The sequence below is a fragment of the Macaca fascicularis genome, chromosome 19, assembly GCF_037993035.2.
Source record: "Macaca fascicularis isolate 582-1 chromosome 19, T2T-MFA8v1.1".
Classification (NCBI taxonomy): Eukaryota; Metazoa; Chordata; class Mammalia; order Primates; family Cercopithecidae; genus Macaca; species Macaca fascicularis.
Window position 1 is genome coordinate 56,136,626 of NC_088393.1, and position 25,423 is coordinate 56,162,048.

Consider the following 25,423-nt stretch of genomic DNA (forward strand, 5'->3'; position numbering starts at 1 on the left):
GGACACTGGGAGTCGTAGTCTCCCGAATGGGAGGAGGGCGGGAAAAGGGGTGAAGTGGGGCGAGCCCTCCCGCAGAGCACACTGGGAAAATGCCCCGAGCTTTCCCTCGCCCTGGATGAGAGGGTGTGGCTGAGGGTCTGAGGAGTGGCTGGCAGGGAAGGAGGAAGAATTGGTGGAAGCGCCCGCGCGAGGCACGGCGGGAAGAGAGGCGGGAGACCGCGCGGGGCATCCCGGGAGCAAGGGCCGGGCCAGGCCTGGGCGCGGGGCATTGTGGGAGGTGGACGCCGCTCCGGGGCGGGTAGGTGAGTGGGGAGGGGCGGGAAGGGTGCACATCTTGGGGAGGGGAGAGGCACAGTTAGGTGGGACGGCGGGGCTGGAAGGTGCCGCAGCGGGCGGGGCGGGGAGTAGGAGCGTCGGGAGCAGGCTGGATGGGGCTGCTCGAGGAGAGACGCGCAGCTGGACGTGGGGGGAGCATCTGGGGTGAAGGAGCCCATCTGAGGACGAGGGGCCATGTCTAGAACGAAGATGCACATTGCGGGGAATGGTGGGTGTAACTGGGAGGAGGGGCCCACAGCTGGACTGGGGGCCGCATCTGAGGAGCAGGGGACCACAGGTGAATATTGCTGACACTTCCGAGGAGAACTAGCCACAAGTGGGGCACACACCTGTAGGCGAAGTGTCGATAACTGCATGTGGGGAGCACATCTGGAGATGAGAGCGTCTCAGGGAAGCCCCAGCCACAGCTGCATGTGGCGAGCCATAGGGTCATAATCGGGGGAAGGGGCAACAGCTGCACGCCAGAGACACATCTGGGGAGTGCGGAGCCACAGGTGCATGAAGCATGTGACCGGGTGAGGGGTCCGTGGCCTGGGTGTGGGAGCACATCTGGAGATGGAGCGTCTTTGGAGGGGTTACAGCCAACTGTTGACACATGGAAGGAGGAGTTCCAGATGATTATGAGCGCTAGGGGTTACTCTTGGGTGAGAGACACAGCTGGAAGGGGAGGAGGTTTTAGCTGGAATTTGAGAACGCATTTGAGGAGATGTCCACGGCTGAGCTTAAGGGTCATATTTTGGGAGACGGGATTTCAACTGTACCTAAGGGTCACATCTGCGGAAGAGGAGGCGAGTTGGAATTAGGAATCAAGATGACAGGCTCCAAGTGAACCAGGGATAAGGCGGTGGGAGGAGGCCAAAGATAGGGTGGAAGTTTATATTTATATATTTGGAGAAAAACAGGCACGTCCGACCCCGGGCTACCCACCTCGATAGAGGCACCAGCACCAACGGGGCAGGCCGAGAATGGGGTAGATGAGATACCCCGGGTGGGAATGGGTCTGATATCCACCTGTTCTCTTCTCCTCCACGCAGGCCCCCAGGATGGAGCGGCCGGAGCCCCCACCTGGCACGGCTGCGGGGCAGGAGGAGCAGGAGCTGCGGGAGCGGGCCTTCTTCTCGTGGGCCGAGTTCAGCCGCTTCTTCGACGCGTGGTGCCAGCAGCGGCTGGCACTCTTCTTCGTCAAGAGCTCTATGCACCTGGCGCGCTGCCGCTGGGCCAGTGCGCCCCCGCTCTACACACTCATCGACGTGCTCAAGTACAGCTACGTGCGGCTTGTGTGCAAGGACGTGCGTGCGCCCAGCCGGCCCGCCGTGGGGTGCGTGAACCTGAGCACTGTCCTGCTGGGGGGAAGGGGAGCACCGGGGGTGGGTGGGGGTGGGAGACGGGCAGAGAACACCCCACCCAGAGATGCAGAGGGAGAGAGGCCAACTGAGACAGCCAAATACACCTTGTAGAGAGGCGGGAGTCAAGGAGGGACATGTACTGAAAGACAGTGAGAAGAGGAGCTGGAGAGATAAAGACACTCACGGAGCAAGAGATGGTATGGGCTCGACTTACAGACTTTCTTTGTCTTTTTTCGAGATGGAGTCTCGCTCTGTTGCCCAGGCTTGAGTGCAATGGTGCCATCTTGGCTCACTGCAGCCTCCACCTCCCAGATTCAAGTGATTCTCCTGCCTCAGCCTCCCGAGTGGCTAGGACTACAGGCACCTGCCATCATGCCCGGCTAATTTTTGTGTGTTTTTTTGTTTGTTTTGTTTTGTTTTTTGAGACAGAGTCTTGCTCTGTCACTCAGGCTGGAGTGCAATGGCACAATATCCGCTCACTGCAACCTCCACCTCCCAAGTTCAAGCATTGTTTCTCCTGCCTCAATCTCCTGAGTAGCTGGGATTACAGGCGTGTGCCACCACATCTGGCCAATTTTTGTATTTTTGTAGAGATAGGGTTTCACCACATTGCCCAGGCTGGTCTCGAACTCGTGACCTCAGGTGATCTGCCCGCCTCACCTCCCAAAGTGCTGGGATTACAGGCGTGAGCCACAGTGCCTGGTGTGACCCCAGTTTTAAACTGGGGTTGTTCCTCACACAATGTTAGGTTTCCAGCTTCCGTTGGAACACCGGAACAGGTGAGCCCATGTTTCCACTGGCAGACGGCCACCCCCTTGGATGGGGTTTTGCTGCCCAGGTTTGCCCCAAACCCTGCCACTCTCTGCTGCCTCATGCCTACTGCTGTCATTTGCTTGTTTTGCCTGCCTGGCCCCGTACGTGTGTGAGTTTGAGACCCTTGGTTGGGGCGCTGTAGACAAGAGCAGAGTGCTTAAGAACACAGGCTCTGCCTTCAGGCTGCCTGAGATGTGCTCCACAACTTCCTGGATGGGTGACTTTGGGCAATGGACCTTCACATCTTCAAGCCTCAGTTTTCTCATCTCTGAAATGGGGTTATGATACCCGCTTCATGGGGCCATTGTGAGGATACCGTGAGATCATACATGAGAAAAACGCATAACCCTGGTGCCTGGAACATGGGGTGGCTGGTTAAGTGATAGCTGTTACGGGATTCAAGAGCGTGAATCCTGGGCCATTGCACTGCTGATACTTGGTGGATGCTGTTGAGCAAGTGACTGCACCTTTCTGTGGCCTCAGTTTCCTCATGTGGAAAATGGGGGACATAATAGTGTCTATCTCATAGGTAAATTATTCAGAGAGATGTCCAGCACGGAGTAAGCACACCCTAACAGCTCTTTCACCGGTAGTTATTTAAATATGTATTGTGAGATACATTCTTGCACCTTTTTTCTCACTACTTATTCTAGAAACAGAGACTCGGAGATCTGAAAGCGGAACAGCGTCAAACACACACATCACCCAGAAACCTAGAACGTTAGAGCTTGCAAGAAGCTCAAAGAAGCTCAGGCCTAATCTGAAACCTATGAACAGAACCCAATCCGATGTAACAAATACTTATTGAGCACCTACTACGTGCATGCTCTTCACTGGACATTTGGAATCCAAGGCTGATCTCAGCCCTTGAACAGCTCAGAACTTAATGGGGTAGACAAAGATCAAAAAAAAAAAAAAAAAAATTGTAGATAGTGGCCCGTAGTAGTCAGAGCGAGATTGAGGGGGAGATGAGAGGAGGATACAAAGGGAGTGGTCAGCTCCACCTGAAAGTTTACTGGGTGGTTCTGGAAGGCTTCCTGGAAGAGGTGGCCAGTAAGCAGAACCTTGAAGAATTTTGTTGATGTGTTTATGTATGTATAGTATTTGAGCTAACAGATGCACTAGGTTTACTATGTGCTGGTACTGTCCCAAGTGCTCGACCAATATCAGAGACAGCCAAGAAGCAGGAGAGACAGGGCTGTGGAGGGGGCGAGGACAGGGCCCTGCGTACACTCCTGGGAACGGGTAGATGATGAGATGGTCTCTGAATGGGGAGTGCGGGAGCAGGTGGTTGATGAGCCGGTTCAGGAATGATGTCTTGGACCCGTCACGTCTAACTCCCCAACTCTCCTGAGCTGCTCAAGGCAGAGCCCCTCCAGTGCCACAGCCCAGGGACAGCCCCCGGGCTGAGGTCGAGCTGGAGAAGTTAGCGTGTAAGGAAAGGCAGGAAATGAGACTGCAGTGGTGTCAAAGCCTGGACCTAGCAGAGCTGAGTCCAGGGGTTGAGACTTTATCCTGGAGGGTGGTGGGGAGCCCTAGAAGGCTGTGAGTAGGATCAGTTCTGGGTGGAGGAAGATCCCTCTGGGGCCACGTGGGAGACGATCTTGGGGACAGAGAACGGACGCGAAGGAGGAGGCTGGGGCTGCGGGTGCAGGGAACCAGACAAGAACATTCTTCCTGGCCACTCCTTCTCCCTTGCCAGAGGTTGCACAGTGACTCTCTCCAAGTCACCACTGCGGCAGCTTCAGCTGTCCAGCTCCAGTTCCTCCCTTGTCCCTCTCTCTCAGCACTTCCCTCCCTGGAACAGAATTGCTCAGCCTTTCTCAATACACGCCAGCCTTTGAAAACACAAAGATCTCGAAAACCTGAAAGATCAAGAATAAATGAGTAGCCGGGTGCAGTGGCTCACGCCTATAATCCCCACACTTTGGGAGGCCGAGGTGGGCAGATCACCTGAGGTCAGGAGTTTGAGACCAGCCTGGCCCACAGGGTGAAACCCCATCTGTACTAAAAATACAAAAATTAGCCGGGCATGATGGTGGGTGCCTGTAATCCCAGCTACTCGGGAGGCTGAGGCAGGAGAATCACTTGAGCCCGGGAAGCGAAGTTTGCAGTGAGCTAAGATTGTGCCACTGCACTCTAGCCTGGATGGCAGAGCGAGACTCTGTCTCAAAAAAATGAGTAAATGGGTAAGTGGAAGGCAAAACAAAGCAAAGCAACAGGTCCTTGAAAAAAAGTTTTGAAAATAGCAGCTACTATTTCTGCATTGTTTACTATGCACTAGCCCCTTTTCTAACCCCTTTATGTAATTTAATCTTCTTATTTAACCCTCTCAAAAAGACTGAGACCCTAGTGTTACTATTAGCCCCACTTTCCAGGTGAGAAAACTGAGGCACAGAATACTTAAAAGATTGTTCCCAGGATAACACAGCTGCTAAGAAGGAAAACCAGAGTCTGGACCCTCATTCTGGTTACTAAGCCCATGCTTTTAATTACCACCCTCCTGCCTTTGTTTCTCACTTTCTCTTTCTCTCTCCTCCCCTCATCTTTATTTCAGTCATTCAACCCTCATTGTGAGGGTTGACTGTGCCATGGGTCCCCTAAAGATGTGTTAGTTCTGGGCACCAGCCTATCTGTCCCTTCACCCAAGAGGTTTTTGGGAGCCCCTGCAATGTGCAAGGTGGTGTTTTTAGATGCTGGGATTTCTGTGGGGAGTGTACATTAGAGATGGACATAAATAAAAATCCCGGCCAGGCGCGGTGGCTCACACCTGTAATCCTAGCACTTTGGGAGGCTGAGGCCGGTGAATTGCCTGAGCTCAGGAGTTTGAGACCAGCCTGGGCAACATGGTGAAACTCCATCTCTACTAAAATAAAAATTAAAAAAAAAAAAAAATTAGCCAGGCATGGTGGTGCGCGCCTGCAGTCCCAACTACTCAGGAGGCTGAGGCAGGAGAATTGCTTGAACCAGGGAGGTGGAGGTTGCAGTGAGCCGAGATTGCGCCACTGCACTCCAGCCTGGGGACAGAGTGAGACTCCGTCTCCAGTAAATAAATAAATAAATAAAATAAAATCCCTACATGTGATAGACTCTTCCCTAGCCTGGATGTGGTCAGGGAAGACTTCCTGGAGGAGGCGATGCTGGCTATGAGGCCTGAAGGATGAGTAGGAGTTGACTAGGTGAAAAGGGAGAGGAATGTTTTATGAAGGAGGGAAGAACTTACCCTAGGTTGTGGAAATGGAAAAAAAAGTGGACGGGTAGGACTTGGTGATGGATGGTTTTGGTGGAATGGAGACCATATCCCAGAGTAGGTGTGCCAGGGTTTGTAGATGACATAGTCGTTGAATCATCACACACTTACTGAACACCTCCAGACACCAGGTACTAGGTGCTGATGACACAGAGATAAACAGACAAAAATTCTTATCCATGTGGAATTTGCATTTAGCGGGGGATGACATTATTCCTCCGGATAGGTGGAGAGATTGCAAAAATGGTGTGTTGAAGCACCAGTAGGTGGTTATGTGAGGTTCTGGGTCCCTGCAGAGGAGAGGCGCTGTTCTCTGGCGAGATATATGGCTTCACAGAAGAGGTGACCTAGGCGGAGGAAGCGGCTGTTCTAGGGCCTGAAACACCTAGGCTGAAGGAAGTCAGACAAACGGTTTCACAAAAGCCCATGAATTACCTAGAAAAATGAACCGGTTAACATTCCATGAACTTGCAGTCTTGATAGATCAAACATGGCTTCACATTGGAATTTTCTTTGCTTCCATCTGATACCACGTGGTGGCGGTAGGTTTATTTTATTGATGTTTATTTGCACATTGAATAATTTTCTAAATTTGCGTTTTGTTACTTTATTTTTTGAGATAGAGTCTCGCTCTTGTCCGCCAGGCTGGAGTGCAGTAGCACAGTCTCAACTCACTACAACCTCCACCTCCCAGGTTCACGTGATTCTCCTGCCTCAGCCTCCTGAGTAGGTGGGATTACAGGCGCCCGCCACCACACTCAGCTTATTTTTGTATTTTTAGTAGAGACGGGGTTTCACCGTGTTGGCCAGACTGGTCTTGAACTCCTGACCTCAGGTGATCCGCCCGCCTCCGCCTCCCGAAGTGCTGGGATTACGGGCATGAGCCACTGTGCCTAGCCTTGTTACTTTAAATAAGGCATAAAGTCTCGGACTCTATATTTCGATTTTTAAAATCTAGCAGGCTTCTGGGTTTTTCTTTACCTCGTGCATGTAGGAAAAAAGGAGTGTGTCAAGAGTGCTCTTCTGGTTTGACAAAGAAAATTTTTAAGCATTTATACTGGTGGATTTAAGCATTTCTCTGGGTGGATCCTGGGGAGAATCACCCAGTTGGGGGGCCATTTGGAAAAAAACACAGGAGGGTTTTGGGGGGTGTGCTACTCGGGTATTTACTACCTGGGAGCCAGGGTTTCTTAACTACATGCCAGGCCCTGGGCAGTCTGTGTTACAAGGGTCAGCAAATTAGGAAGCCCTTGGACCAATCCCAACCTGCAACCTTTTTTTTTTTTTTTTTTTTTTGAGACAGAGTCTTGCTCTGTCGCCCAGGCTGGAGTGCAGTGGCACAATCTCAGCTCACTGCAACCTCCACCTCCCAGGTTCAAGCGATTCTCCTGCCTCAGCCTCCTGAGTGGCTGGGACTATGGGCGTGCATCACCACAACTAGCTAATTTTTGTATTTTTAGTAGAGACGGGGTTTCACCACGTTGGTCAGGCTGGTCTCGAACTCTTGACCTCATGATCTGACCACCTCGGCCTCCCAAAGTGCTGGGATTACAGGCGTGAGCCACCGCGCCCGGCCTGTAGCGTATTTTTATAAATGAAGTTTTATTGGAACATAGCCATGCCTGGTCATTTACATATTATCTATGGCTTCATTTGCAATATAGGCACAGAATATGTTAAACGTTTACTGCCTGGCCCTTTGCAGAAAATGTGTGGCAGCCCCTGCTGTATAAACATAAAATCTGCCAAAAAATGCTGATATTACCTCACATGGAGAAACACGGAACCCTCTTCAGAAATCAGATACCGATTTAAATACTATTATCAGAGAAATACACTCTGATTTTTTTTTTCTATTCTCTTTTATTTTCTTTTTTGAGACAGGTTCTTGCTCTGTTGCCCAGTCTAGAATACAGTGATGCCATCATAGCTCACTGTAACCTCGGACTCCTGGGCTCAAGTGATCCTCTTGCCTCAGCCTCCCGGAATAGCTGGGACTATGGGTGTGGGCCACTATGCCTGGCTGGTTTTTTATGGTTTAATTTTTTTGTAGAGAAGGCTCTTGCTATGTTGCCCAGGCTGGTCTCGAACCTCTGGACCCAAGCGAAGTAATCCTCCTGCCTCAGCCTCCCAAAGTGCTAGGATGACAGGTGCTGGCCACTGCACCCGGCCCTATTTCATTTTCTACAGTGCTGGTTGCAACTCCCTATGTTAATTTCATGTAATGGGAACCGCTGTCCTCAACAAACTCTTGCTCACACACATAAAGAGATGTGTAAGAGAGTGTTGTATCACACATTGGGGTGATGGAAGCGTCATTCGTAAAAGAGGAGAACTGGAAACACCATCATAGATGGCAGAGTCATGGAGCGGAACACTGGGCAGCAGTAAAAGGAATGAAACTGAACAGTTTTCAAAATCCGAGTGAAAAGCCAGCTGGAAAGGCATCTATAGGGTGGGATGCTTGTCTTAGTCTCAAATAAATTACCACACACATGGTGGCTTAAAACAATACCAATTTATTATCTCGCAGTTCTGGAGGTCAGAAGGCCAATATAGGTCTCTGGGCTAAAATCAAGGCGTTGGCAGTGCTGTGTTCCTTCTGGAGGCTCTAAGGAGAATCTCCTTCCTTATCTTTCCAACTTCTAGAGGCCACCCATGCTCTTTGGATGGGAGCCTCTTCCTCCTTTTTTTTTTTTTTTTTTTTTTTTTGAGATGGAGTTTTGCTCTTGTTGCCCAGGCTGGAGTGCAATGGTGAGATCTTAGCTCACCGCAACCTCCGCGTCCTGGGTTCAAGCGATTCTCCTGCCTCAGCCTCCCAAGTAGCTGGGATTACAGGTGTGTGCCACCATGCCTGGCTAATTTTGTATTTTTAGTAGAGACAGGGTTTCTCCATGTTGGCCAGGCTGGTTTTGAACTCCTGACCTCAGGTGATCTGTCCCCCTTCAGCCTCCCAAAGTGCTGGGATTACAGGCATGAGCCACCACACCCGGCCAAAAACAAAGTTTTTTTCTAAGTAGACTTTTAAAAAATATAACACACATCCAGAAAAGCATACACATCATACGTGTGCAACTGAATGAATTTTCCCAAAATAAAATTCAGAGGTAACCAGCACCCAGAACAAGAAACAGAATATGTCCAGTCCCAAGAAACCTCCTGGTGCCCCCTTACAGGGTTAACCACTTAAGGGTAACCACTATCTAACCTCCTAACAGCAGAAGTTAACTTTGCCTGCTATTGAACTTTCTATAAATGGGAATCATATCATCGTTTCTCTTTCATGTCTGGCTTTTTTCATTGGTAGGTTTGTGAGATTCATCCATGTTGTTGGAGGTTGTAATGGTGTGTTCATTCTTGGTGCTGATTAGCATTTTACTTTAGGAATATACCACAACTTATTTTCTCATTCTATTGTTGGATATTTAGGTTTCAAGTATTTGGCGAATATACATAGTGCTGCTGTGAACATTCTCGTACACGTCTTTAGATGCCCATTTGTCTTGAGTGGCACCACTGGGTCATAGGAGAGGCATAAAATCTGCTTTAGTAGATACTGTCATGCAGTTTTCCAAAGTGCTTGTGCCATTTCACGCTCCCATCAGTGATGAGTGAGAGTTCCAGTTGCTCCACGTCCTCATCAACACTTGATGTTATCAGTCTCTTTTGTCTGACCATTCTGCTGATGTGTAGTGTCATTTCCTTAGGATTTTAATTTGTTATGTCCTTGATGATTAATGAGTTTGAGTCCTTCTTCACATAGACAATGCTTTAAAGCAGAGAAACATATCTCCCATTGTTTATGGGTGCATAAAAATATACATGGAATGCTAATAGATAATTTTGATAGTGGCTGCCTCTGGGGACAGAGTGAAGGAGGAGAATTTATTAGGGCAGCGTTCACAGAAGGCCTCAACTTTCAATGTTATTGCTAAACCAGAAGCAGATACAGGACTATCCGAATTTTTTTATTTCTAAAAAAAGTTAAGGTAAATACAATAAAACATTCATTCACTTTTGACAGAACTCAGGGTGGCAGGTATAGAATTTTAGTGAACACTTACTGCTTGCCATATTCCAGACACCGTGTAGGTGCTTTACTTATATTAACTCTTTTCATGCTCATGACGATCCTATGAGGAAGGTATGATGAGTAGGACCTCCCTTTTAACCTATGAGGAAACTGAGGCATAGAGACTTGAAGTGACTTGCCCCAGGTCACACAGCTGGCATATTCTTAGGGCCCTCTACTCTTCTCTATGCCTGAAACAATTCTTAGTTTTAAAAAAAAAAAAAGGTGAGTGGCATGAAAGAAGAGGGCAGCAGAGTGATGTGACCAGGGCGGTGGTGGTTCCTCCCACAGGCCCCCCCAGCCCGGCTGCCCCGCCTTCATCATCGTCAAGCTGAGCCCGCTGCGGGACCGCCTCGTGGTGACGGAGTGCCAGTTGACCCACTCGCACCCGGCCTGCCCGCTGGAGTTCGCCTACTACTTCCGCCCAGGCCACCTGCTGGCCAACGCCTGCCTGCCGGTGCGCACCACCAACAAGATCTCCAAGCAGTTCGTGGCCCCAGCCGACGTGCGCCGCCTGCTCTCCTACTGCAAGGGCCGCGACCACGGCGTCCTGGACGCCCTGCACGTGCTCGAGGGCCTCTTCCGCACGGACCCCGAGGCCAAGGTGGGGTCTTGGGAGAGGCAGGAGGGGGGCGGGGGCGGGGGAGAGCCATGCTGAAGACTTGTGGGTCATTCATTCCTTCATCCGCCCTCTCATCCCTTCACTCCTTTCCTCCATTCATCCGTTCATTCATTCATTAAGTACTTAGGGAAGCACTGGGGATGCAGCAGCAAAGGAGACCCACGTGGTCTCTCTCTGCAGAGAGCTCACCTTCTAGTGTAGTGCTGCCCAGTAGAACTTTCTTCCAGAATGGAAAGGTTCTGTGATTCTGCACCCCCAGCCACACGTGGCTATTGAGCACTTGAAATGTGTCCAGTACACTGAGGAACTGAATTAATTAATCGATTAATTTTTTTGAGACGGAGTCTCACTCTGGAGTGCTCTATTGCCCAGGCTGGAGTGCAGTGGCATGATCTCAGCTCACTGCAACCTCCGCCTCCCGGGTTCAAGCGATTCTCCTGCCTCAACCTTCTGAGTACCTGGAACTACAGGCCATGCCACCGCTCCGGCTAATTTTTTGTTTTTCAGTAGAGACGGGTTTCACCGTGTTAGCCAGGATGGTCTCGATCTCCTGACCTCGTGATCCACCTGCCCCGGCCTCCCAAAGTGCTGGGATTACAGGCAAGAGCCACTGCACCTGGCCTGAATTTATTCTAACTCACTGAAATTTAAATAACCACCTTTGGCTATTGGCTGCCTTGCAGAGGTAACTGCCAGAATGCCGCTGCAGTTCTGGTGGGAGAAACCAACAAACACATCCAAATGTGATGTAGCATCACTAGGGGCTGGGTGCTAGCAAGAAGAGGAGCCACAGTGATGGCAAGTGCTATGTACGTTTTTTAAAAAAAAATCTTTTTGTTTTTTTTTTTTTTTGAGACAGGATCTCACTGTCACCCAGGCCGAGTGCGGTGTTGCAATCACGGCTCACTGCACCCTCGATGTCCCAAGCTCAAGCAATCCTCTCACCTCATTCTCCCAAGTAGCTGGGACAACAGGCGTGCACCACCACACCCAGTTAATTTTTTTTAGTTTTTGTAGAGATGTTAGGGGTCTCCCTATGTTGCCCAGGCTAGTCTCGAACTCCTGGACTCAAGCGATCCTCTTGCTTTGGCCACCCAAAGTGCTGGGATTATAGGCATGAGCCACCACACCAGGCCTATTTAAATTAAAAAAAAAAAAAATTGAATTACACAAATAGAAAATGCACAAATGATAAATATTTAGTTTGGTGAATGTTCACAAGGGGAGAACACACCCGAACCCCCCATGCAGATGGAGAATTAGGAGAAGGAAGAGTGCTGTGTCCTGTGATGTGATGGAGCGATAAGTATTATAAAGGAGAAAAAGGCCAGGGCCTGGAGCGGGACAGTTCTAAGAGTGCTGTTTGAATTGGTCAGAGAAGGTCTCTTTAAGCAAATGACGGTGAAGCAGATGAGATGGAACAGAGGCAAGGGACCCTCATTCTGTCATCAGAGGGAAGAGAGTTCCAGGCAGAGGGAACAGCCAGTACAAAGGCCCAGAGGCACGAGCAAGCTTGTGTTGGAGGAACAGTGAGGATGGCTGCTGCTCCATAAGGAATCTCTGCGGCTTTAATCCAACTTCAAGTTTGGGGTGAACTTGAAGTTTAAAAAGGAAAGAAAGATGAGAAAGTGGGAAAAGAACGGGTTTCTCCTCCTGGCTGTGCCTTTGTCTCCCTTGGGTGTGGAAGAGGTCCCAAGGCAGGGTGAAGTCAAGATTCAGCTCTGGCACAGTCTTCCTGTCTTCATCTCATGCCCAGTAAGAAGCCCTGATTCAAGCCACCAGCCCAAGCCCAGGCCTCTGTCCCGACATAATAATAATTTTAGCTAATGTTTATCAAGCACTTACTATATGCCAGGCACTACTCTAAGTGCTTTACATACTATAACTCATTTTAATCTCACCTGAGCCCTATGAAGAAATAGTCCACCATTCTCATCCCCATTTTACAGATAAGGAAACTGAGGCACAGAGAAGTCAAGTAACTGACTCAAAGTCACACAGCTATTTAGTGACAGAGCTGGGCTTCGGACCCACACAGCCAGGATCCAGACCCATGGCCTTCACTGTGGGGACAAACACACATGCATTTCCTACTCCGCTAGTCTTTACTGACCTAGTAACTCTCATCCACTGCCCACCATTACATACATAAGCCTCAGCTTTTCTTCCCTGAAACCGCCCTCTGCAGGATTGTTCCTGTGCAAAGCAGCTCATTCATAAATCACAGCCTTCTCTGGAAGGGGAATTGTCTTTTCATTTTGAAGCCTGTCTTGGAATCTAGGCTAAACCAAGGTTGGCTCCTGGGTCTGTGTTTTGGCCTGCCTTAATACTTTTTTTTTTTTTTTTTTTTTTTTTTTGAGACAGAGTTTTGCTCTTGTTGCCCAGGCTGGAGTGCAATGGCGCGATCTCGGCTCACCGCAACTTCCGCCTCCTGGGTTTAAGCGATTCTCCTGCCTCAGCCTCCCAAGTAGCTGGGATTACAGGCATGTACCACCATGCCTGGATAATTTTTGTATTTTTAGTAGAGATGGGGTTTCTCCATGTTGGTCAGGCTGGTCTTGAACTCCTGACCTCAGGCAACTGGCCCACCTCAGCCTCCCAAAGTGCTGGGATTACAGGCATGAGCCACCGTGCCCAGCCACTTAATACTCTTAAAAGAAAGGAGGAAGAAGTTCTAGGACAGGAGAGACAGATTAGTGAAGCAACATTTAAATATTTACTTTTTGAATATGTTATACATTCACATGGTTCTAAAAAGGGTATGTGGTGAAAAGTCTTCTTGTCACATCCTGTTCCCCAGGTCCCCTCCCCTCCAGAGTTATTAGCAGTTTATAAATCATATCTCGCTTTCTATCCTATGGACCAGCACTGCCCAGTGGATCTTTCTACAATGATAGAAATGTTCCTTATCCAGGCCGGGCATGGTGACTCACACCTGTAATCCCAGCACTCTGGGATTCTGAGGCAGGTGGATCACCTGAGGTCAGGAGTTCAAGACCAGCCTGGCCAACATGGCGAAACCTGGTCTCTACTAAAAATTCAAAATTAGCCAGGCATGGTGGCAGGTGCCTGTAATCTCAGCTACTCGGGAGGCTGAGGCACACGAATCACTTGAACCCAGGAGGCAGAGGTTGCAGTGAGCTGAGATTACACCACTGCACTCTGATCTAGGTAACAGAGTGAGACTCTTGTCTAAAAAAAAGAAAGAAAATGGTTCTTATCTGTACTGTCCAATCCAGAGGCCGCTGGCCACACATGGCTATAGAATACTTAATGAGGCCAGTGTGACTGAGGAACTGAATTTGTCATTTAATTTACTGAAATGTAAACAACCTAATGTGGCTAATGGCTTCTGGATTGGACAGCACAGATCTGTACATACAAAGGTCAGTTTGCATGTCTGTATTTTTAACTTTATTTCCTCTTTCTGTCCCCCCATCCCCCACCCCCAGCAAGGCAGCCAGTCACCTAAGCCAACTGTTTGTATACATGCTGTTTGTTTGGTTTTGGGTTTTTTTTTTGTTTTTTTTTTGAGATGGGATTTCACTCCTGTCACCCAGGCTGGAGTGCGGTGGCACGCTGTTGGCTCACTACACCCTCCACCTCCTGGGCTCAAGTGATTCTCCTGCCTCGGCCTCCTGAGTAACTGGGACTACAGGCGTGCACCACCAAGCCTGGCTAATTTTTGTATTTTTAGCAGAGACGAGGTTTCACCGTGTTGGCCAAGCTGGTCTCGAACTCCTGACCTCGAGTGATCCACTCACCTTGGCCTCCCAAAGTGCTGGGATTACAGGCATGGGCCACCGCACCCACCCGACCTGTACACACAGTTTTGCATCTTGCTTTATACTCTGGGGAGTGCCAGATGTCACCACCTTTTGTTCTTCCTCTGGGGCTGGTCAAATCCTCCTGAGAAAACTTCTCCGGCCTCCTGGCGGGGGGTGAAGGCCAGGCTGCCAAGGCCAGCTTCTGGGAGCCACCCGGACAGAGGCAGGGAGCTGTCAGGCATTCAGCCAGCAAGACTCACTCAGTCCCTACTTGGGATTCAGAATCCCCCTCCCTCATCTTCAGATGGGCCAGATGTCCCCAAAGCCAGCAGCCCCTTTGTGTTTCGTCCTGTCTACAGAATAAACCCCCATAACTGGGGATGGAGGAAGAGTAGGGGGAGAGGGGAAATGGGATTTGGAGATCTAGCTGCTGCTGAAACAGCCCTCAGTTCATCTTTATTTTGCCTTCCGCAAAACTGGCCTGGTGTTGCCAGCTCCTTTTGAGGACTTTGCTACTGGTTCTCAGCATCCCCCAATTGCTGGCTTAGGATTCATGGGTTTTGGCAGTGGGGTGGGATTAGCATGTCCAGCTGCTTTCCAGTTTCCAAAGTTCTATCCCTGTCCTATTGCCTCTGTCTTTAAAAAAAAAAAAAAAAAAAAAAAAAGCCATTTTAAAAATAGATGTACTTGAGGTTCAAGAGGGAGTGAAACTAGAGAGGTGTTCAATCCACCACTCTTACACAGAAGTTTCACCTTTTTTTTCACTTATAAAATCTACTGAAGGCCGGGCGCGGTGGCTCAAGCCTGTAATCCCAGCACTTTGGGAGGCCGAGACGGGTGGATCACGAGGTCAGGAGATCGAGACCATCCTGGCTAACACGGTGAAACCCCGTCTCTACTGAAAAAAATACAAAAAACTAGCCGGGCGCGGTTGTGGGCGCCTGTAGTCCCAGCTACTCGGGAGGCTGAGGCAGGAGAATGGCGTGAACCCGGGAGGCGGAGCTTGCAGTGAGCTGAGATCCGGCCACTGCACTCCAGCCTGGGCGACAGAGCGAGACTCCGTCTCAAAAAAAAAAAACAAAAAAAACAAAAAAAAAAAATCTACTGAAAGAGTTCTATATTAATATATTAATAATACAATAGTAATATAACATAATAGATAACGTAATATTAATATTATAATCTGTAACTCATAATGTGTAATACTAATGATATAAGAGGTGCGATGGCTCACACCTGTAATCTCAGCACCTTGGGAGGCTGAAGCGAGCAGATCACTTGAGCCCAGGAGTTCAAGACCAGCCTGGCCAACATAATGAGCCCCTGTCTCTACAAAAAAATTAAAAAATTAGCCAGGCGTGGTGGCGGGCACCTGTAGTCCCAGCTACTTGGGAGGCTGAGGCAGGAGAATGGTGTGAACCCAGGAGGCGGAGCTTGCAGTGAGCTGAGATCAGATTGCGCCACTGTACTCCAGCCTGGGTGACAGAGCGAGACTCTGTCTCGGAAAAAAAAAAGAATACTCAATGTACTTGATGGGCAGCTGGTATGATCTCAGTGGAGGGCAATTTAGCAATATCTATCTATCAAAATGACAAGAACACTCACCCTTAGGCCCACAATCCCACTACTGGTGATTTATCCTGCAGATGTAGTTGCACAGATGTGGAAGGACTTACTTACAAGGTTAATCATTGTTATTTGTGAAAGCAACAGATTAGAAACAACCCAAACTCCAATGGGTAATGGTTACATAACCTGTGGTATATCCATCCATGGATTACTGCACAGCACTAAAAAAGAATGAGAACTTTGGGAAGCCGAGGTGGGCCGATCACAAGGCCAGGAGATCAAGACCATCCTCGCTAACACGGTGAAACCTCGTCTGTATTAAAAATACAAAAAATTAGCTGGGTGTGGTGGTGGGTGCCTGTAGTCCCTGCTAATCGGGAGGCTAAGGCAGGAGAATGGCGTGAACCAGGGAGGGGTGGCTTGCAGTGAGCCGAGATTGCACCACTGCACTCCAGCCTGGGAGACAGAGCGAGACTCTGTCCTAAAAAAAAAAAAAAAAAAATGTGAACACGTCTAGGAACTATTTTGAAAGATCTCTCAAACACATTTTTAAGTTAAAGCAAAATGCAAAACTGTACATGATATGCTGTATTATCTATAAAATAGAGAAAATAAGAATTATAGATATGCTTACTTATATTCATATAAAGAAACTCTAGAAGAATACCAAGAACTGTGGATGGGGGTAGAATAGTGAATGGAAGCAGACTGATTAGACTAAAGAGGTGGGAGTAAGGCCTTTTACATATCACTTTACATTATTTGGCTTTTGGACCATGTGGATGTTTGCATATTCAAATAATTAATTCTAAAAAAGAAGGTAAAAAATAGAGCTGGGCACAGTGGCTCACACCTGTAATCCCAGCATTTGGGGAGGCTGAGGTGGGTGGATCACTTGAGGTCAGGAGTTTGAGACCAGCTTGGCCAGCATGGTGAAACCCCATCTCTACTAAAAATACATAAATAATACAAAATACATGCTGGTGGGTGCCTGTAGTCCCAGCTACTTGGGAGACTGAGGCAGGAGAATGATTTAAACCTGGGGGGGAGGTGCCGGAGGTTGCAGTGAGCCGAGATCACATCACTGCACTCCAGCCTGAGTGACAGATTGAGACTCCATCTCAAAACAAAACAAAACAAAACAAAAAACAAAAACACACACACACACCAAAAAAAAAAAAAGAAAGAAAAATAGGCAACAGTCCCAGCATACTAAACGCATTTGTTTCTCTCCTCAAAGGAAAAATTAGAGGGTGAGTGATAGAGGGCCTTGAGGCTGTGTGAGTCAGGATGGCCTGGGTTTTGCTGTAATAATGAACAGCCCTCAAATCTCAGTGGCTGAACTCATTGAATTTTATTTCTTGCTCACCTATGTGGCCACCATGGGATGTTGGGGGAGTACTGTTTATCCGGGTCATTCTGGGACCCAGGAGGATGGGCATTCATCCCAAGGTAATAACTGTATGTGGCAGGGGTGGCTGTGAAGCCTTCTCCTTGGATGTGATGCCTCAGCTCCCTCCCGCTCACACTTCATTGGCCAAAGCAAGTCACATGACGCTGCTTACCTGCAAGGGGGCAGGGAGGTACAATGCTAGTAAGTGCCCAGGAGAGGGAGAACTGCAATTTCTTGGCAAGCAGAACCATAGGGTGCTGTTTCATCAAGGGCCGCCCAAAGCCCTGTCTGAATATGGGGCTCGTGTTTCCCCTGCTCTGTAGTTACACAGGCCTCCTGCAGTTCAGTTTCAGCTTTTCTAGCTTTTCATGGCTTCCAAAGGGAATATTTTCTATGCCATATAGCCTGTTTTTACATCAAGCCATTTTTGGGGTGTTGATTTTGGTGACTTGATTTTATTTGTATTGATAGGCGCTGAATGCTTTATGAATGTTCTGGCTGTGCCCGTTACTAGCTACAGGACACAGAACAAGTTATGAACAACCTATTTACCCTTTCCAAACCTTATTTCATTTATCTGTAAAATGGGGATAATTCTATCTTATAGGGTTGTTGGGGTTGTGTGAGAATTAAGGTACAGTGTGTGTGTGCGTGTGTGTGTGTGTATGTAGGATGGGAGGAATAGTGCTCAGAAAGTAGAAAGCCCTGCATATGTTCAATATTTAGCTATTATTTTGTTGTTGTTGTTTTTGTTTTTGAGATGGAGTCTCTCTGTGTCACCCAGGCTGGAGTGCAGTGGCACAATGTTGGCTCACTGCAGCCTCTGCCTCCCGGGTTCAAGCAGTTCTCCCATCTCAGCCTCCCAAGTAGCTGGGATTACAGGTGCACACCACCAGGCCCAGCTACTTTTTATATTTTTAGTACAGATGAGGCTTCACCATGTTGGTCAGGCTGGTCTTGAACTCCTGACCTCAGGTGATCCACCCACCTCGGCTTCCCAAAGTGCTGGGATTACAGGCATGAGCCACTGTGCCCGGCCTCAGCTATTATTTTTATTCCTTCAGTTTTTTCTTTGGGGCAGTTTGATGAATAGTATCATTCTGATCACATGAAAAAGGGAGGATTTACTCACGTGTCGGAAGAGGTGTGAATGGAAAGTAGTAAAGGCACGGTTTCTGATGTTCATGTTCATGGAATCTGCTGTCTATGGCAGATGCTTCCCCGTGCTACCAATTCGTGTGTCTGAAAGGACACCTGTACTCATTCACATCCTCAAAATCTGTCCCTCTGTGGGTTTCTCCATCTCTGCCAAATGCACTGCTGTCCACTGTGTGCCTAAGTCAGGGCTGTTTGGTCACTTTTTGGAAGGCCGTAGGGTAGAGTGGTCAGGAACAAGAGGCCCTGGACCCAAGCTGTGAGGGCTCAAATCCCAGCTCACCTGGTGTTGCAAATCACATGGGTGACTCCAGGCAAGCAACTGAAGCCCTGTGTGCCTCAATGTCCTTATCTGAAAAAGGGGGTGATAATCATAGTATCTGTCTTACAGGGATATTGTGAGGATGAAAGATTAATTGCTGGAAATGTGCGTGGTGCAGAGAAACTACCTCATGTGTGCTTTGCACTCCCAAAGCCTTCTCTTTTATATTTATTTATCCTTGGCCTGCGGGCTGTCTCCTCTCACTCTGTGGTGAGTCTCATTTGTTCTCTGTGCCTGAGCCAGCACATGGCACATCATATTTTCTCAGTAAATAGTTGTATTCATCAGCCTGGTCAACATGGTGAAACCCTGTCTCTACTAATAGTATAAAAATTAGCCAGGTGTGGTGGTGGGCACCTGTAATCCCAGCTACTTGGGAGGCTGAGGAGAGAGAATCGTTTGAACTCGGGAGGCAGAGGTTGCAGTGAGCCAAGATCATGCCACTGCACTCCAGCCACGGCGACAGAGTGAGACTCTGTCTAAAAAAAAAAAAAAAAAAGTATTCATTTACGTAGCCCCACCTTCATCGAATGTCACCCTACCCCTTAAAATGCCACCCACACGTTTTCCCACCCACTGCTTTTGTTTCCAATCATTCCTAATGGTCTGGGCCCATTGGATCCCAGCATCACCACTTGTTAGTGCTACGGCCTTGGGCCAGTTTCTCCTCTGGTATAGCTGGGGGTCCCTAAGACCACCCTCAGTTTCCATGATTCACTAGAAGGAATCACAGAACTCAGAAAAATTGTGACAGTCAAGGCTACAGTTTATTATAGCAGAAGGATACAGAATAAAACCAGCAAAGGGAAGAGCCACATAGGGCGACCCCATCAGTCTCCCTGATTCCTTAATTATCCTGCAGCATCACATAGGGCAGAGGCCAAGAGAGACCAGCATGAGCTGCCGGATGTCCTCTCTCAGTGAAGTCCCGTGGACAGTGCTCAATTCTCCCACCAATGACGTGTGACAACAATGATGTGTTGCCAGCCAAGGACACTTACTTGGGCCTTGGTGTCCAGAGTCGTTATTGGGGTCAGCCATGTAGACTTGTGCTGAATATTGCTGAGAGATTGAGACAGACAGTAAGAACCGCTGAGATCTGATGCACCCCAGGTGTCCTTCCATGTGTTGGCCAGGAGTGATCTCATTTTAGTCCATCCATGACCCTGTTAAATAGACATCCCCATTTTTCCAGACAAAGAACCAAGGATTATTGAGGGGAAGTCACTTGCCCAAAGTCCCACAGCTAATAAGAGGCAAATCCAGGAGTCTGATCCTTGAACCTCTGCCCTACAGATGTGGCCTTGGACATGGCTGCACACCCTCGTGTGAGTTCCCTCACTCAGGATGTACTGAGCCATTGTTCTGGGGCAGGTACCATTCAAAGCATCAGGGATGCTGTTATTATAGCCAAGGCTACAGTTTATTACAGCAGAAGCATGCAGAATAAAATCAGCAAAGGGAAGAGCCACATAGGGCAGAGGCCAAGAGAGACCATCCCGAATGGGAATGTCCCTGTGCTTGTGGGGCTTACATCCTAAGGAGGGCAAGCAGGCAATGGGTAGATGAGCAAATGAAGATATGACTTGCCAAAGGGTGGTAAGTGCCATGGCCAGAAGGAGCCAGAGAGACATGGGGTGTTTGCTTAGTTGGGAAGGTCAGAGAAGACCTTGATGACGTGGTGTTTGAACAGAGATGATAATTATAATGACCACTTTCAGAACACTTACTATGTGTTGGATACGTAGTAACAGTAATATTATATGTACCAGGCAATGTTCTAAATGCTTGACTGCATCTCATCTTTCCAATCACAGAGATGCTCTTACTATCATCACTTTACAAATGAAAGGGAGGTTAGGGAAGTTGGCAGAAAGGCACACAGCGAGGAAGCAGCGTCTCCAAGATCTCAGCCCAGGGATCTTGGCCTCAGAGGCCATGCTTTTCACCATTGTCCTGCCTCTCAGTGCGTGGAGAAAGGAATGTTCAGTTCCTAGAAGGGAGAATCAGGGAATATGGAGGTTAAGGAGGAAACTGAGGCACAGAGAGGTTAAATTACCGGGTTCAGAAGTGGTGGGGGTAGGACTCAAAGCTAAATGATCTGCCTCCACAATCGAAGCTCATTACCACTAGACCAGTCATCCTTAACTTAAGCATGCATAGGAGTCCCCTGGAGGGCTTGTCAAACTAGATTGCCGGGCCGCTTCCAGAGTTTCAGGCTCAATAGGTCTGACGTGGCCCCGAGAAGGTGCATTTCTGTCAAAGTGCCAGGAACCGATGGTGATGCTGCTGGTGATGCTGCTGGTCCAGGGCCCACATTTTGAGACCCACTACCTAGACTGCCTCTCAGCACACGGAGGAATGAATAGCCAGCTTCCGGCGGAGGAAACTGAGGCTCAGAGAAGCTAAAAGTGTCATGTGCAAAAAATCACATAGCTGTGTGGTGCCCGGATCTCAAATCCAGGCAATCCGGCTCCAGTCTGTTTTTAACCATTTCTTTGCACTGCCTCCTGCCGGTCAAAAGAATAAATGCATATGCAGGCAAGAATGAATGGGTTCCCATTTCCGTAGAAGGGGAAACCGAGGTCGGGGAGCTGGACGGGGAGACCCCAGCATCCTCTGACCTCTTTCCTTGCCTCCCTGCCCCCGCCCGCAGGTGAAGCTGGTGTTCGTGGAAGACCAGGCAGTGGTGGAGACGGTGTTCTTTCTGACGTCGCGCACCAGGGCGCTGCTGCGGCGCTTCCCGCGCATGCTGCTGGTGGACCGGCTGCCGGGGCTGCAGGGCGCGCTGGATCTGCTGGCCGTGCTGTGCGTGGACGGCTCGGGCCGTGCGCGCCAGGCTGCCTGCTGCGTGGCACGCCCGGGCACGCCGAGCCTGCTGCGCTTCGCACTTGCGTCGCTGCTGCAGAGTGCGCCAGACGTCAAGGGCCGCGTGCGCTGCCTCACCGCCGGGCCCGAGGTGGCGGCGCAGTTGCCTGCAGTGCGCCAGCTGCTGCCCTGTGCGCGCGTGCAGATCTGCCGCGCGCAGGGCCTGGAGACGCTCTTCAGCAAGGCGCAGGAGTTGGGCGGCGCCGGCCGCGAGGACCCCGGCCTGTGGTCGCGCCTGTGCCGCCTGGCTGGCGCGTCGTCGCCCGCCGCCTACGACGAGGCGCTGGCCGAGCTCCACGCCCACGGCCCGGCCGCCTTCGTGGACTACTTCGAGCGCAACTGGGAGCCCCGCCGCGACATGTGGGTCCGCTTCCGCGCTTTCGAGGCGGCCCGAGACCTGGACGCGTGCGCCCTGGTGCGAGGCCATCGCCGGCGACTGCTGCGCCGTCTCAGCCCCTCGCGTGGCGTGGCACAGTGCCTTCGCGACCTAGTGGCCATGCAGTGGGCCGACGCGGCCGGCGAGTCGGTGCCCGAGGGGCCCGATGGCGGGGGGCCATGGCTGGAGGATGAGCCGGGGAGGGGGCCCCAGGTGGAGAACGAGAGGGTGAGGGGCCTGGAGACAGGCGACTGGGGAGGGGCTTCGAAAGAAGCAAGTATTTGCAGGGGGGCCCAAATGGAGAAGGAGTTGGCAAGAGCACTGGAAACCAGAGACTGGGGCGGGGCTCAGTTCGAAGGTGAGAAGGGGAGGGCACTGCAGATCAGAGATTGGAGAGGGGGCCAGTCGGAGAATCAGAAGCCGAGGGGACTGGAAGGAGGTGTCTTGAGAGGGTCGCAGTTGGAGAAAGGGCACCTGAAAGGGCCAGAGATTAGGGACTGGAGGGGGCCCCAGTTGGAGGGTGAGAAAGATTGGGGACTGGAAGGTTATGTCTGGAGGGCGGCCCAATTGGAGGACCAGGCGCTACGAGGATTGGAAGGATATACCTGGAGGGTGGCCCAGTTGGAGGATCGCGGTAGGGCGCTGGAGACCACCGACCTGAGGGGGACCCAGTTTGACTATGAGAGGGTCAGGAGTCTTGAAGGAAGCCCCTGGAGGGGGGCGCAGCTGCACGATGAAAAGGCAGGGGGACTGAGAACGGCAGAATGGAAGGGGCCACAGTCAGAAGTAGAGAAGGGGAGGGCGCTGGAGGTCAGAAACTTGAGGGGGATCCCCTTGGAGAAGTCCCTGGAGTTGGCCCCTGAGAACGGAGACCCAAGGGGACCCCAGTGGGAAGATGAGAGGAGGAGAGGGCCAGAGACTGCAGAGGAGAGGGGAGCGAGGGTGGGAGCCAAAAGAAGAAGGGGCCTGGAGGATATCGTTTTGGTCCAGCTGGGAGACACGAGGGTCACAGGCGTGGAGAATGGAGATGGAGGGGGAGCCCGGTCTGTGGGCCCCAAGAGCCGAGCTGGACGAGGGATGGAGTGGGCAGACGCGGGAGGGCGGTGTCTAGGGCTGGGGAATGGAGTCGTGTGTGGCACCCCGGTGGGGACTGTATTGGAAGGCAGCCCAGAATGGGCAGTGGTGAGGAGCGAACACCTGGCTGCAGGTGACGGCCTGCAGGAAGGAGGCGAAGATGGCCCCAGGGAACCAAAGAGGCTTTGCCGGCCCCCAGGAGAGGAGGAGGTGGACTGGGAACCCCTGGCCAAATTCCGAGCAGCCTGCGGGCCAGAGCTGGCAGACCTGGTGGCCGAGGAGTTGGCCTTTGCTAGGCAGCATGGGACCCGGGGTTTCCACTGGACTGGAGCCGGTTTTGCCCTTAAGGACGGCACCTCGGACTTCTTCCTGGATGGGGCCCTGACACGCTGCAGCTGCTCAATCCATGCCGCCCGCCGTCTGCCCTGCAGACACCTCTTTGCAGCGCGCCTCCTCACTGGGGCAGCCTTATTCCACATGGACCTGCTCAGGGATTGCTGGGGGAGAGCCCCGGAGCCCTGACCCTTCATGCCTCTGCCCACCACCCTCCACCGGGAGGGTCGGAGGGCATTCTTCGATCCCAAAGATAATAGGGCTGAGGCCAAGGAGACCACTCCAGTCCCCCTGGCCACCTCCTGGGTCATCCAGGGACCTCCTCATGGCAGTTTGCCTCTCTGGGTCCAAGGGCAAGTGGTCTCTGAGGTCCTGGAGCCACAGCTGGGGAAGGTGTTGATGGCCAGGGCGGATTCTGAGGGCTTCCCTCTGGAGAGGAAGCATGTGGTGAGAGGTGTAGACAGGGTCAGGCTGGGGCAGAAGGAAGGAAAGGGGCAGAGCTGGGGGGAGGGGGAGGAAGCGATGATGATACGGGGAGTGTCTGGCAAGAGTAGACTGGCCAATCTAGGGAGTGCAGGGGGAGACGGGGAAGGGGAGAAAGTACGGAAGACAGACGAAGGAGAGGAGGTAAGCGAGAAAAGATGGAAAGGGGAGCCGGAAATGGAGGAGAGAGGACAAGAAATGAAGAGACAGAAATGAAGACATGAGGAAAAGCTGGGGGAAGCAGGAGAGGAAGGGACAGGATGTAGGAGGGGGAAGAAAAATCGGAGATGAGACAAAGGAAATGCCTAGGAGATGGGTAGAGAAGAAACGGAAGGGGCGTGGCTTTGGTTTTTCTCTTAAGACCTGGAGACATCGACCCCCTTCGCCTTCTGAAGGGGCGGGGGGCACTGGGGATTGGGAGAGTCTCCAGCAGGGGAAGGGAATTGTTCGGACTATTGTGCTTCAGAATTGGAATAAAACAATCTTATTTTGGTTTCCGTGATGAGTTCTTGGCTTCTGGGGTTGGTTGGGAGTCCCAGATCCAGGGAACAGTTGAGATGGTCCAGCGTTCCTTCATTCTTTCCACCAACGAGGCCTCCTGGGGCCAGATGGATAGAGGAGCCTCAATGAATTCATCTCCATTGCAACTCAAGCTGCTTCCTCCATCATCTGGACCAGTACATCCCAGCGGCAACTTCTTGACAGGAGTCAATTCCACCTTCAAATGACTGACTCGTGCCAAATGTCCTGGCCACAGAATGGGCATGTGACCCAGTCCTGGTCAACGAGTCTGCTCAGGTTGAGGTGGGAGGCTTCTTTTTTTTATTTTTATATTTTTGTAGAGACAGGGTCTTGCTATGTTGCTCAGGCTGGTCTTGAACTCCTCAGGTTAAGCAATCTTCCTGCCACAGCCTCCCAAAGTGCTGGGATTACAGGTGTGAGCCACTGTGTTCAGAACTAGGACGCTTTTTTTTTTTTTTTTTTTTTTTTTTTGATAGAGTCTTGCTCTGTTACCCAGACTGGAATGCAGTGGCACGTTCCCAGCTCACTGCAACCTCCACCTCCCAGGTTCAAGTGATTTTCATGCCTCAGCCACCCAAGTAGCTGGGATTACAGGTGTGTGCCATCACACCTGGCGAATTTTTGTATTTTTAGTAGAGACGGGGTTTCACCATGTTGGCCAGGCTGGTCTGAAACTCCTGACCTCAGGTGATCTGCTCGCCTCAGCCTCCTAAAGTGCTGGAATCATAAGCGTAAGCCACTGCGCCCGGCCTAGGAGGCTTCTAATAAAGATTCTCTCACTCCTAAGAAGGCCTAGAGACATGATCAGGTCTTGGTATGGTGTGATAATGAAGTCCACACTGAGGATGACAGAGCTGAGATGAAGAAAATCGGGATCTTTGCTTGGCTTAGTTGAATCTCTGGAGTCTGCTCTACCATGGGGCTTCTTAAGTAAAATATATCTTTTTTTGTTAGAGACAGGATCTCGCGCTGGCCCAGACTGGAGTGCAGTGGCACAAACATAGCTCTCTGCAGCCTTCCAACTCTTGGGCTCAAGGAATCCTCCGGCTCAGCCTCCTGAGTAACTAGAACTATAGGCTCATGCTACCACCTAGCTAATTTCTCTTTCTCTTTCTTTCTCTT

At 50.5% G+C, this 25,423-nt stretch overlaps 1 protein-coding gene across 6 annotated transcripts; it reads left to right on the forward strand.

The window, feature by feature from the left end:
- The first annotated feature begins 256 nt into the window (after nucleotides 1-256).
- On the forward strand, nucleotides 257-23,978 carry ZSWIM9 (zinc finger SWIM-type containing 9). Of its 6 annotated transcripts, none has more exons than XM_045380862.3 (4): nucleotides 257-302; nucleotides 1,371-1,654; nucleotides 10,109-10,421; nucleotides 21,302-23,978. In XM_045380862.3, the coding sequence occupies exons 2-4, from the start codon at nucleotides 1,380-1,382 to the stop codon at nucleotides 23,483-23,485; spliced, it is 2,772 nt and encodes a 923-aa protein (XP_045236797.2). In that variant the 5' UTR covers nucleotides 257-302; nucleotides 1,371-1,379; the 3' UTR covers nucleotides 23,486-23,978. The 6 variants fall into 6 exon arrangements, with proteins under 6 accessions (XP_045236797.2, XP_045236798.2, XP_045236800.2 ...); XM_045380863.3 differs by having other exon boundaries at nucleotides 257-298; XM_045380865.3 differs by having other exon boundaries at nucleotides 271-851.
- The last annotated feature ends 1,445 nt before the right edge of the window (nucleotides 23,979-25,423 follow it).

Bases quoted from the DNA above. Each gene is read 5' to 3' on its own strand.
- ZSWIM9 (XM_005589728.5), top strand. From the start codon at position 542: ATGGTGGGTGTAACTGGGAGGAGGGGCCCACAGCTGGACTGGGGGCCG. The intron at 614-1,370 runs GTGAATATTGCT...TCCTCCACGCAG, and splicing joins TGAGGAGCAGGGGACCACAG to GCCCCCAGGATGGAGCGGCC. The intron at 1,655-10,108 runs GTGCGTGAACCT...TTCCTCCCACAG, and splicing joins CCCAGCCGGCCCGCCGTGGG to GCCCCCCCAGCCCGGCTGCC.